The sequence below is a fragment of the Pelodiscus sinensis genome, chromosome 4 (genome assembly GCF_049634645.1).
Source record: "Pelodiscus sinensis isolate JC-2024 chromosome 4, ASM4963464v1, whole genome shotgun sequence".
In the NCBI taxonomy this organism is placed as follows: Eukaryota; Metazoa; Chordata; order Testudines; family Trionychidae; genus Pelodiscus; species Pelodiscus sinensis.
The window spans coordinates 111,308,950-111,321,848 of NC_134714.1; the positions used below are offsets into that span (position 1 = coordinate 111,308,950).

A 12,899-nucleotide genomic window follows, 5' to 3' on the forward strand; every position below is an offset into this window, starting at 1 on the left:
TCTGAAAACTGTAGGTACTTTTTTTTTTTTTTTAAAGGGGTACTTTTTTTTATAAAGGCTGAGAAACACTGCACTAAATAAGGCCCTATAAAAATGCAAATTCCTTTAAAATCAGAACAAACTGTATACACCTTATTGACTGATTTAAAAATTTAAAATGAAAACAGCATATTCTCTTGCCTTCTAAAAATGTAATTTAACTCCCCACTCTGATTTTTGAGAAAAACTTTTAGCTACAAGTTAATAACATGTTGAACTTGCCTCTTCTGTGATGAACGTGTTTGCATAAGAGCAGCTTGATTCATGGCATGGATCCACCCATTCATATCCTCCAGGGTATCTGCACTGAAGTAGTAAGTGCGCATTCCCGAATGCTCTGCCTGAGAGCCAATAACAGAACTTTTATTATAAATGTATGCCCTCATACCTGTGTGGACAGCCTGTAAAGCAAAAAACAAAAAGCAAAGACAAATTATACAAACTATTATTCAGAGCCTAAAAATTTATTATAACTTCATTGGTAACCTTAAAAAAAGTTAAAAGTTCTCTCAGTATCCAGCTCCTGTATTAAAAATAGAAGATATCACACTATAATAACTACTGCAGTGTGACAAATATTGAGTTTAATGGCACTTTGTCATTTTATTTTAGATCCGTTAGTACGGTGCAATTCTTTCCCTTTTCATAACATTAAAATAACATTGCAGCATTTTGTTCTATTTTTCATACCAAAAATTTAGAGCTTTTCTTTTTACTCCTATCTTACTTAATGCATTTTATTTGGTGTGAACATAAAACAAATAAATGGATCTTTTAGCAAGAATTGCGCAAGTCAATTTTCCTAGATCATATCATGAAGCAATCTGCTTAGAAGAAATTCATCTTTTTAAACTAGAATTTTAGGAATAATTATATTGCATGTTAGGACCTCAAGGTTAAAAATAAACTTCAAAAAATATTAAGTTAGTTGCAAAAACACTGGATTTGATGCTAAAATTAGAAACATTTATTGAATTATTAAAGCTCATGATACTCTATTTCAAATACTATTGCATACAAAAAGATTCCACATGCTATCTCCAAATCAAAACTATTTGAGATATTTAGATATATGAAGCTGCCAGCAGCTAAGTATTAAACTTTAACTCTGTGACATTTCTATTGTATATATTGTGACAAGGTCAGGTAGTAGGGATACAAAAAGTAGTCCTATTGGAGTTTGGGAGGTACATTACCTCAGACTAAGAAGATCTCTGTTCCAGGGTAACTGGGAGGGGATGGTATAGAATCAGTAGAGTAGGATCAGGGGCAGTTGAGTACCTGGGGCTAATGGAATAGTATTGCAGAGTCAGCTGAGCCTGGGGGCCGATTAGGTCACCTGGGGTCAATTAGGGAAACCAGTTGAGACTAATTAAAAAAAGAGCTTCCCTCCAGTTGGTCAGGCATGCGAGTAGCTGCGAAGATGGACAAATATGCTACTGGGTGTAGAAGGAAACAAACACCAAGTGGACACTAGGAGAACAAACCTGAGAGAAGGAAGGTGCTGGGTAAGGTGTGGGGAAGTAGCCCAGCAGTATGGTAGCTGTCTCATAGCAGGTGTTGGGAGACTTTCAAAGGCAGCTCCTATTAGAGGGCTCTGGAATCAGGAGTAGTGGGTGGGCATGGATTTCCCCCCAACACCTACTCCCCATTCCCATTCAGGGAAAGGACTGTAGAGTTTATTCTCGTTCTTTATCTTACACTGGCCAATCATGAGATGAACTCAACAAACAACAAGCTAATATCCTAAGCGTGGTGCCTAAAATTGAGGACTGTTGTGAATTTCTGAAGCAAGCAAATCTGCCTGAAAGTGCAGGACCCACCAAGTTTAAGTAGGAGCTTTGTCACAATATGTACATAATTTTATATCAAATGGGTGTTTTCATTATTCTAGTCGAGTTACGTATAGTCAGATCTTACAGTTCCATAAAGATATGGTACCTACATTATAAGTAAGTCTCATCAGATGCTCCTTCTTAAACAAACTACAGCATTTTGTGTATGGTACTTTATAAATCCACATCAAAAGTAGACAATCAGAACTCATCTGCTACTGTTAACAAAATTACAAGCAACTGACAGCCATTCACAGACTCATAAGTGAGGTCAGCAAATTCTCTCTGTACTTCTTAGTACTTCAAAAATCCTCTATTTTGGCTTGAGAAGTTTTAATTTTATTTGGTTATATTTATTTAGTCACAGAATTTATGAATCTGTGTTTTTGTTGCACTTCCAAGCACTGGAATTCTGGCTCATGCAGTGAATATTTTGAGCACATTAGTAATTTAATTGGTCACAGTTTTTGAACAAACTACAACTATTATCAACACACACAAATACTAACTGCACAAAAGCATTTTTGAAACAAGGGAGTTCTTCATTCACATATATTAAACATGCCTGTATTTTAAAAGATACATTCCACATTTAACTTACAATTGGACTTTGGTTTTGGTGGAATCTTTTCCCCTTTGTTATTCTATGTTGAAAAATTCTTGCTCATACTTGGCTTCAGAAACACAAACAGTTTTGAAAAAACAATGATCTTGTGTGAAGCTTCATACGTGATATTGTATACGCTGAAATTACTTACTAGTGATAACATATGACTTTCATTTCAGCCATGTGCAAACGTATTCTAAAATAAAAGGGTTTCCTCTCCCCCACTATTTCAGCACATCATGTTTTGTAAACAATTTGCTCCCTTCCCTTTTCACAGAAGGGCTACAAAACATTTGAGTATGGTCTTTCACTCCCCTACATGACTACTGCAAGGAAGCCCTCTTATTTTCTGTAAGCTCCATCATATTTTGTTCTAGTGCAAGTCTTTTGGCTGCCACCTCCCATCTCACAAGGCAGGAAAGTTGATCAGATCAATAGTGTGTTAAACTGGAAAGCCCAGAAAAAGGGAGATAGTATGTGCCCGGGATTCCAAGGCCTTTTGCCTCCATTTGGCCAGCCAATAGAGGCCTGCTGTGTTTTGTCACTTACCTCATAGTAAAATGGAAGCATAGTTTTGTTAAAAAGAAGTAGGACTTAGAAATTAGTATTAGTTATTTGTAGGACTATTTAGTTCATCCCAACTTGCTGCCACTGCCCAGTGTGCATAAAGGCCAAAAGGTCCCACTTCCAGAAGTAAGAGACATGGAATTTCCCTGATGGACGATCTTGTGACTATGGGAGAAGGGGATATCTGAAGGGTCTGCAGATTGAAGACCCATTTTGCTAAACTCTTGTCCTTCTTAAAGTGGGAATGATGGGAAGATTCAGAAGTGAGTGGTGGCCTACAGATAGGCTGAAGAGTCTACCCAAAATTATGAGGTTGTAGGGTAGGAACCATGTAATTTTGTACTGAACACACTTAAATGCCTGGTACAAGAGACACACAGGAGATGGAACATGTCTCTCCCAAGGGTTAAGTTAATAAAGCTGAGCCTGCTGCTTAAAATCAAATAGTCTTCATTGACCAGTATATACTGACTAATGTGATATTGTAACCCACACACCTAGGCTACGTCTACACTGCAGAATTTTTATGCAAGAACTTTTTGCCTAGTATGGCTCACTCGCCCATGCAGTGGCACCTAGATCACAGCAACAGATAAGAACAAGAGACCTCTACAGCAGTGGTGTTCAACCTTTTTTAATTCGCGACCCCAAGGGCAAGGAAAATTTTGGTTGAGAAAAAAAAAATTGTTGTGGCCCCTTTAATTTAAAGTGCCAGTCCACTCCCCTGCCACTCCCTCTGCCCCTGTGTACGTTGGGCACCAAGCCGGGAAAACAAAATGGGGGCCAGTCTGGCGCTGCGCCCCCCCCCAGAAAGATAGCCACGACCCACGGGTTGTGAGCCAACTGATTTCTAGCGCAAATGGTAGAGGCTCCTACACTAAGCTCCAAAGGTCCCAGATTTAAATCCACACCATGGCGGTTACAAGTGGGGACTTGTCTGGGATCTTAACTGGGTCTCTGAAGCTGGGGAGACGCTTCCTCACCTAGAGGTGAGTATGTAACCCACACACCTAGTGTGGTTCACTGTTGCATACAGTGGCACCTAGATCACAGCAACAGATAAGAACAAGAGACCTCTACAGCATAGGCCAAGATGCAGTTGGCTTTTAGCTCAGAGGGTAGAAGCTCCTATACTAAGCTCCAGAGGTTTCAGGTTCAAATCCACCTGATTGCGGTTACAACATGTCTTTTTCTCAAAGTGAATTCTAGTCTCTCAGAGTAAAGTGTTCACCATACAATTGGAAGAGGCTGCAGGTCACTATAGGCCTAACAAAGTGTATAAGCAGCGAGCAATATGTATATGACACCTGCTCCCTTGAAAGAATGAACAAATTACATGTATAGCCTCAGAGAATGAACAATAAAGGTATCATGATATTAACAAAAACTCTCTCTCAAAAGAGTTAAGAAAATGTAAAATTGGTCAAAAAAACATTCAAACATATTCCATATATCTGTTTGATATGCTGCTAACGCACATGGAAAAAACAACCACCTTATGCTAGTGTCTGGCTGTCATTGCTAGTAGACATAAGAGAGTTTTGAGAGTCTTATTTTTGATTTTTAACAATTGCTATCCAGGATATCTACAGCATACTAAAAAAACCTGAAATAAAAATACATGCACATACACAATGGGGGGGAAATAATACTGGTACCTATTCATGCATTCAGATGCCTTATTCTGGACAGACAGAGGAAAAAGCAGGCTCTCTCCCATAAGGCACAGAAGGAGAAATGGAGAGCAAACCCCAAGAGCATACCAGCAAGGACAAGATAAGGACAAAAAAGTTGAACAAGTTAAAATAGTAAAACGATTCAGGTTTTAAAGGAATATATTTAACACAAAACTACACTAATTAAAGCAAGTAATAACTAATGTTAAATGTCTACAGCTATTAAGTTCACAAATAGAAATACTAAACTAAGTCACAATTATACAATGAAAGTTAGCAGCTTTTGAAAATCAGGCATCACAATTTCTTATGAAAACAGAACAGAATAACTCCTCTTATGCCTTGGTTGGAAAGTATCAAATTTATACAACACTTATGAGCCAAATTTAGGAGTATCTGACTGCTAAGCTTGACTGTGATTCAGTTCCCTGTAAAAACTGTCATCAACATTATGTGGAGAGGGAAGGGGAACTAGACAGAACAACTCTTGAGGAAATATAGAAGCTGAGAACTCCCCTCCCCACCTTACTCCATTCCAAAGTGTGAAACAGTCCCTTTCAGGTATACCGAGTGTGGCATTTCCTCAGTTTACATCACAGTAACAAATTCACTGGACAGATTTTATGGTACATCAGCTACCATAGGGCCAACAGGGAAGGCTCCCTGGTAGCTTATTTGACTTAAATCTGGCTACGGGTTTGAGCGATCTGCGCATGCGCAGAACAATCTGTGCATGCGCAGATCGCCAGACAGGCGGCTGGCAAGCGGGGCTCACCGTGGTTCGGTGAGACGTGTGTGTGTGTGTGTGTGTGTGTGTGTGTGTGTGTGTGTGTGTGTGTGTGTAAAAAAGAGTGAAGTATGTCAATACCAACTTCAGGAAGCAGTGAGTGTGTGTGTGTGTGTGTGTGTGTGTGTGTGTGTGTATTGCAGTGAGTGTGTGTGTGTGTGTATATATATATATATATATATATATATATATATATATATATATATATATAAATAAATAAATAAATAAATAAATAAAAGAGTGAAGTATGTCAACACCAACTTCAGGAAGCAGTGAGATACTGTGAATAACTGACAAAGATAGCAGCCCAGGTCCCAACAGGTCTCAGCAATGAAGAACAGCTCAACATAGAAAATCCTGATTTTCACAGATAAAGGACATTCAAATATCCAGAAAAAATGACCTCTATTTTTCAGGCAAAGATTAGGATCTCTTATTTTTTGGATCTATGTGCCTTGTTACTGAAATGATACCTAACTGACACAGAAGTTATACATCGGGGGTGGGTAAGATATGGCCTGCAGGCCGGATCTAGTCCACTTTTTTGATCCGGCCTGCACCCACCCCTGATAAAAGCAGCTAGATGCTCTCTGTGTGTCACCACATTGCAGGGAGGAGGGAGGAAGGAAGAGGCTTCAGCATGCTGACCCCATCCCCAGCAAAATTTCTCAGCTCCTACTGGCCGGAAACCAGCCAATGGGAGCTGAAAGATTTTGCTGAAACAAAGGCGGTGCAACACAATTTCTCAGTTCCCATTTTCCGGTTTCTGGCCAATAGAAACAGAGATTTTGCTAAGGGCAGGGAGGCCTTTACCTCCCTCCTCGTGGCACAGAGAGCCACATGCACAGCCAGCCGGCCAGCCAGACGTCTGGGGCTGCTGGCAAGGAAGTCTTCCTGAGAGTGCTGATGGCTGGGAGCTGCTTAGGTAAGTGCCTCCCAGCTAAAGCCTGCCTCTGACACCTCAGTCCCTCCCTGACTCTGCAACCTCTTCTAAACCTTCCCACAGGCTAGAATCCTCTCTGGCACCCATACCTCCTCCTGTGGTATGTCTACACTAGCCCCTTAGTTCGAACAAGGGAGGCTAATGTAGGCATTTAAAGTTGCAAATCAAGCCCGGGATTTAAATATCCCGCACTTGATTTGCATCTTCCCGGCCAGTCGCCATTTTTGAAATTTACAAGTCCGGACTAACTGTCCGCGTCTACACGCGGCAGGGACCTGGTATTTCGAATTAAAGCCCCTAAATCGAACTACCTGTTAAACCTCCTTGCAGGAAGAACAACAGGTAGTTTAGCCACGGGAAAAGGGCTTGTGGCACAATGCGGGCCCTGCCAGCCCTGTGCCACACACCAGCAGCCTTTACAGATTTTGTTGCCACCATGAACCACCCCCGTGCTCCACCTGGGCCCTCCACTGCTTCAGCCAAGTAGGCAGCCAGCTCCCAGGACCTTGCCCAGGGGTGAAAGAGGTGTGTGCCTTCCTGGTCTGGTGTGGAGATCTTGGACCTCACTGAGGTATGGGGAGAGGAGGCAAACAGCCAGGATCTCCACACCAGACACTGGAAGGCTGACAGCCCGGGCCACAGGGGCCATATGCGCACCCAGGAGCAAGTGTTCATAGAATCATAGAGCTGGCAGAGACTTTAGAAGGCCATCAAGTCCAGCCCCCCGTCCAAGGCAGGACCAATCCCAATTAAATGAACCCAGCCAGGGCTTTGTCAAACCGAGACTTAAACACCTCTAGGGATGGAGGCTCCACTACTTCCCTAGCTAACCCATTCCAGTGCTTCACCACCCTACTAGTGAAATAGTTTTTCCTAATATCCAACCTGGACCTCTCCCACTGCAACTTGAGGCCATTGTTCCTTGTTCTGCCATCCATCACTACTGAGAACAGCCTCTCTCCAGCCTCTTTGGAACCTCCCTTCAGGAAGTTGAAGACTGCTATCAAATCATCCCTCACTCTTCTCTTCTGCAGACTAAATAGACCCAACTCCCTCAGCCTCTCCTCGTAGGTCATATGCTCCAGCCCCCTAATCATTTTGGTTCCCTCCGCTGGACCCTCTCCAATGCATCCACATCCTTCATGTAAGTGGGGGCCCAGAACTGGACACACTACTCCAGATGTGGCCTCACCAGAGCCGAGTAAAGAGGAATAATCACATCTCTGGATCGACTGGCAATGCTCCTCTTAATGCAACCGAGTATGCCCTTAGCCTTCTTGGCTACAAGGGTACACTGTTGACTCATGTCCAGCTTCTCATCCACTGTAATCCCCAGGTCCTTTTCTACAGAACTTCTACTTAGCCAGTTGGTCCCCAGCCTGGGACCAGGCAGGAGCGCAGGCAGGCCTATGCCATGGCCAGGGAGCATAGCTCCCACTCCAGGGCAGCAGGGATGCCATGCCTGAAGTGCTTCCAGGTAGCCTTAAATACACTTCAGCATCCCATAGTATGGACGCTCTATTTCAAAATAGCTCAGCACTATTTCATGGCCATTTGCTGTGTAGACACGTTATTTCAAAATATAAATTTTGAAGTAGCTTATTCCTAAATAAGTATGCAGCGTAGATGTGCCCTTACATTGAAAAACAGCTTGTACTCTATGTACTACTGTAGGTGACACAAGTTAAATATTGCAAAAGAAATAAAAGCATGAACTCAGGTCTTATCAAATCAATGAAGAAAGTTTACAAAACCTACAAACTCCCAAAGGTCTCGACTCTTAAAATAATTATTTTTATATGTTACAGGCTGGCAAAATCATTCAAATGTGTGTGGTAGTGGTTGTGTGTGTGATTGTTTTTTGTTTGTTTGTTTGAATTCTTCTACCCGAATTGCTCTAAAAATCTTTAGGCTCATGAATTTGTTATACAAAAATGTTCGCGCAGAACTTGAACAACAGCTTTCACTCAAAGCTAATTTTTGAAGCTGTCCAATAACTAAACTCATATGTATATTGTAACTGGCATTTTACATTAATCTAAATAGAAGCCAGACCACATTTAAAATGTGACAGGATGCATTTTTCCACTTGTCTAGGACTTCAGTGTGAAAAAACTCCTGTCTTTATTTTGGGAATAATCTTTTTGTGTTTTCTATTTCTAGCAGCATTTAGCTATGACATACAATGCTCTCTATATATAAGGGTACTTAACAGATTAGATAAATGTAATGGCTAGTGAGTGACAGAATTCTGGTAACTCAGTGCTCTTGAAATTCTACAAGCTGACACATGAAGCTGTAGATGTGGAATCTGAACAGTCCCATGTTATCACTGCTATAGGAATCCCAGGAAATCTATTCTTGCCCCTCTTACAAAATTTTGTTCTGAGATAAGAAAGCAACTCGTCCTGGCTTTAAACTCGCATTCAAATATCAAGTAAAGGGTTAGAGAGAGTCAATATCAGCCCAACAAATAATCTTTTACTAATAATGCAAAGCAGTCTATGTATGCATGGATTTCTAATGAGTAATAGCATAATACTGGCTTTGCAATACAATCCTACATGACATAAGGAGATATTTTTCCTTTGGCTTGGTGAAGAGATCATTACTGAAAGTATAATGGCTTTTTGTCCATCTAGCAAGAAAAGGGGATGGAGCTCCTGTCAGGGTTACCACTGCAATTAGGTTAATAAAGGAGAAAGAAAGGGGATGGACTTACTTTAGTACGGTGACCATATTTCCCTATGGTGAATACAGGACACCTGGTAAAATTGCTCAAATGCAAGCAAGGTCAATGGCAATCAGATCAATCCCTCTTCCAAAATACTATAAAAACTCCTGGGCCCAGCAGTAGAAAGGGGGCCATGGAGGTCTGGGCTAAGAGGAGGCCACTCAAGTATAGGAGTAGTCAGGGTCAACTGGTGAGGTGTGACACATGGGCCACCAGCCATGTGACTGCTTCCTGCCTGGGGAAGGGCCAGGACAACCCTCCCATCCCCACCCCATTTCCTACTTCTTTCCCCAACCAATGCCACCTGGGGAACTAGAGGGACAGGGGGTCCTGTGCTGGCAGCAGGGGTCATGGCTCCCCACACTCAACAGCAGTGGCAACCCCAGGTCAGCCTACTCCCTCAGCCGTTTCACTCTGCTTCCCGCCAGTGAGAGCAGGGGCAGTCCATCTCCTCCCTTAAGTGCTGCACTAGGAGAGCAGAGCGAGCTGCAGTAGTGTTGCTCCAGTTCCCCTGCTGCAGCCAGTGAGTGCGGGGGCACGGGTGGACCCTTGATATAGGTGCCAGTCCCCCTGCTAGTTCTCCCAGACGCCAGAGACTCTGGGCCTGCTGGCTGCAGGTCAGTCCTTTACCCCTCCCGCCGATGGTGTTTGGGGGGCATGTGCCCCCTCTTGCCCCTTTCATGTGTCACCTGTCAGGTAACTGTAGGGTTTGATCGTGATGTGCTCAGAGACAAGAGGTGGTTGGGAGTTGCAAGTATCACACCGATGGGAACCAAGGTCCAGGCTCTAACCCTTTCCCTACCTGGGTGAAGAATGATTTATATTTTGGGAGCAGGGGGCAGCAGGTCCAAGCTAGCTTCACATGGTAGGTCTGGGGGGGCAGTGCCACCTCCACAGTGCTACACCCCACCTGGCCACCCAGTCTGTCAAGGTTGTGGCAGGGGAGGTGCAACCAAAAATTATAACTCGAAGAAGAAGAGGCTCAGCTCAAAAAGTTTGAATACAGCTGCCCAAGGTGCAGGGAAGAGGTAACTCAGGGTTTAGAAAGAGGAGTGGGTATGGCAGGGATGGGCAAAAGGGCCTCCGTGGGCCGGATCTTACCCACCAAGAGGGTGGATCTGGCCTGTGGAGGCCCTGCTGCTCCCCCCGCCCCTCCCTTCCAGGAGCATGTGGCGCTTTGAAGTCCTGGGGGTGGGAGAGCTGCATGAAACTTCCTTCGCCCTGCCCTGGCCCAGCGAGGAGCCCGCAGCACTTCAAAGTGCCACGTGCTCCTTGCAGGGCAGGAGAAGGCTTCCCACACTCCCCTGCCCCCCGGCCCTGATTGGCCTGGGAGTGGGGGAACATGCCAAGCTTCTTCCAGGGTATGGGTGCCTAGTGGGAAGGGGGGGCAAAGGAGCTCCCCCACCCCCAGACCAATTATGGTATGGGGCTGGGGTAGCCCCGCCTCTTCCCATTTAAGACCCGCCCCTTCCTGTTTAGGTCTAGCCCCTTCCAGGGTGGCCAGGTGCTACTTCAAAAATGTTTGAAGTGGCCCCTGGGCAAAAATTATTGCCCACCCCTGAGCTATGGGCTGTGTGTCAAGGGGCGGTGAGGGGATAACTAGGGGCTATGTGCAGATAGGTAGCTAGCTCAGGCTGCAGACGGGGGGTAACTAGGGGATGTGCAGGCAGAGAGTATGTAGGGGCTAAGCATGGCCAAGGATTAGCTTAGGAAAGGACTGTCCCCAGGGGGATGCGGAGCCTGAGGCACACCCTCCCCAGTGACCCAGGAGCAGGGGCAAAGTCAAATACCCTGCCACAGGCCCTGTCCCATCCCAGCCCCGCTCTATCCCTTCCCCAAGCCCCACCCATTCTGGCCACTTACCCTCTCCCCTGAGCAATGTGGCCCAGGGGATTACAGGGCCTGGTGTGGGACGGCAACAGAGGTAACCCCCTCCCCTGCACTCACCACAGTGGTGGGATCCAGAGTAGCCCACCAGCCTGCTCTGCTCCATTACATCGCCCTCCCAGCCTGCTCTGTGCCACTTCTCCTAGGGCTGCAGCACTCTATTTCCTGATGCAATGGAGAAGCGGAGTGGAGCTGGCTGGGGGAGAGGGTGGTGCAGCAGGACAGGCTGCCAGGCCGCTCCAAATCCCATTGCTGCAGTGAGTATGTGTGTGTGTGTGAGGGGGGGGGGGGTGCTGCTGCCATCCTGCACCAGGCTCCATAATCCCCCAGGTCTCTCCTATCCACAGGCAGCCCACCCTGGAACTCCCTCTGCCCAAAGCATGGGACCTGAGGCAGCTGCCCCGATTTGTCCTATGGACAAGACGGTTCTGGCCACGGGGCAGGCAGAGGGTAGCTACAGGCTGTGTGAGAGCAGAGGGGTAACTCAGGGTGCAGAGAGGGGTAGCTAGTGGCTGAGAGGCCAGGAAGTAGCTCAGTGGATAGGGAGGGGGTAACTAGAGGCTCAGTAGACGGGGATGGGATAACTGCTTGCCAGGAGGGCTCCCCTGCAGACTCTGTTCCCCGAGGGTTCTGTCAGCCATGGAGCTGGGTCCCCCACCCCTGTGACACTTACCAGCTGTCTGAGGAAAGGGGACTTGGAGCTGAGGGGCAGCTCAACCCCCTGCACCAGCAGGAAGAGAGGAGGGAACACCACCCTGTCTCTGCTATGGCACCAGCCAGAGGAGCGGCTGCTCCACACTGCCTGGCTCCGGCTTCCTGCCTCCAAACTGCTCAGTTGGCAGGAAGAGAAGAGGGGTGGGTCTGTCACCGGTACTGCCCTGCACTTTCACAGAAGGCGAAGGGGGCAAACCCCCACACTCCCAGCTCTGCCCATGGACTCAGCGTCTTCTGCTGCACAAGGAGCATCAGGGAACCAGGATTCAGCTCTGAGTAAGGAACTTGTGAAGTATCTAAGGAGGATAGGTCAAGATGTCGCTAATTTAATAGGTGGCAGGTGTGCAGTACAGGTGCACATTACAGAAGGGATATGGCTCTCTGATAAATAGGAATTGGAATGGAATTTAGGAGATGGTATCCACTAAGGAAGCTGGAAAAGGGGGAATTGGGGCTCCTAATGTCCAATACTGCGGGATGACACCTCACATTTCTTTTCCAACCCCCTTTAACTTTCATTTGAGGAGAGTGGTGGGATCCAAGCAATGGACTGGGACCAGGTTAGGTCTCAGGTAAGAATGTATAAAGAAGGCCAGAATGATGGCCTGAACTGTACGATTTATTTCTGGATATTCCCAGTTAAGTGAATAAAGCTTCAGACTACTTAAACCACATGTTTTCCCTCTTTTCTTTCTCCATGGCTGAATCTGTTAGTACATTTTGCTAATTCTCAGAGACGAACTGAATCCCATTTGGGATACTATAAAATATTTGAGAAGGAATTTTGACAGAAGTAACGTAATTACTTTTGCTTCAGAGGGGTAGCCGAGTTAGTCTGTAACAGGAAAAACTTAAAAAACAACAAATAATCTGGTATCACTTTAAAGACTAACAAAATATGTAGATAGTATCATGAACTTTTGTGGCACAGCCCACTTCTTCAGATGACCAGAGTGTTGGATGTCCAGAACCAAAATAAATGAGGGAAAGGATGGGGGGGGGGGGAATGGGGGCAGAGGGTAGATAAGTATCAAAAAGAGAAAGCCGAGAACTTGTGTAACTGGAAAAATTGGAAAACCACAGATAGTCTATTAGCACCTAAAAACTAGA

General features: G+C 45.2%; 1 protein-coding gene across 9 annotated transcripts in view; it reads right to left on the reverse strand.

Annotated features, from left to right (window-relative positions):
* Nucleotides 1-12,899, reverse strand: part of PLEKHA7 (pleckstrin homology domain containing A7) — a 291,921-nt gene that overhangs the window by 85,018 nt on the left and 194,004 nt on the right. For 8 of the 9 annotated variants that reach the window (XM_075928058.1, XM_075928055.1, XM_075928056.1 and 5 more), the window contains one exon: nucleotides 262-440. In XM_075928058.1, coding sequence (XP_075784173.1) covers nucleotides 262-440 — 179 coding nt within the window. The remainder of the gene's footprint in view (nucleotides 1-261; nucleotides 441-12,899) is intronic. The other variant, XM_075928057.1, reaches the window with a different exon arrangement.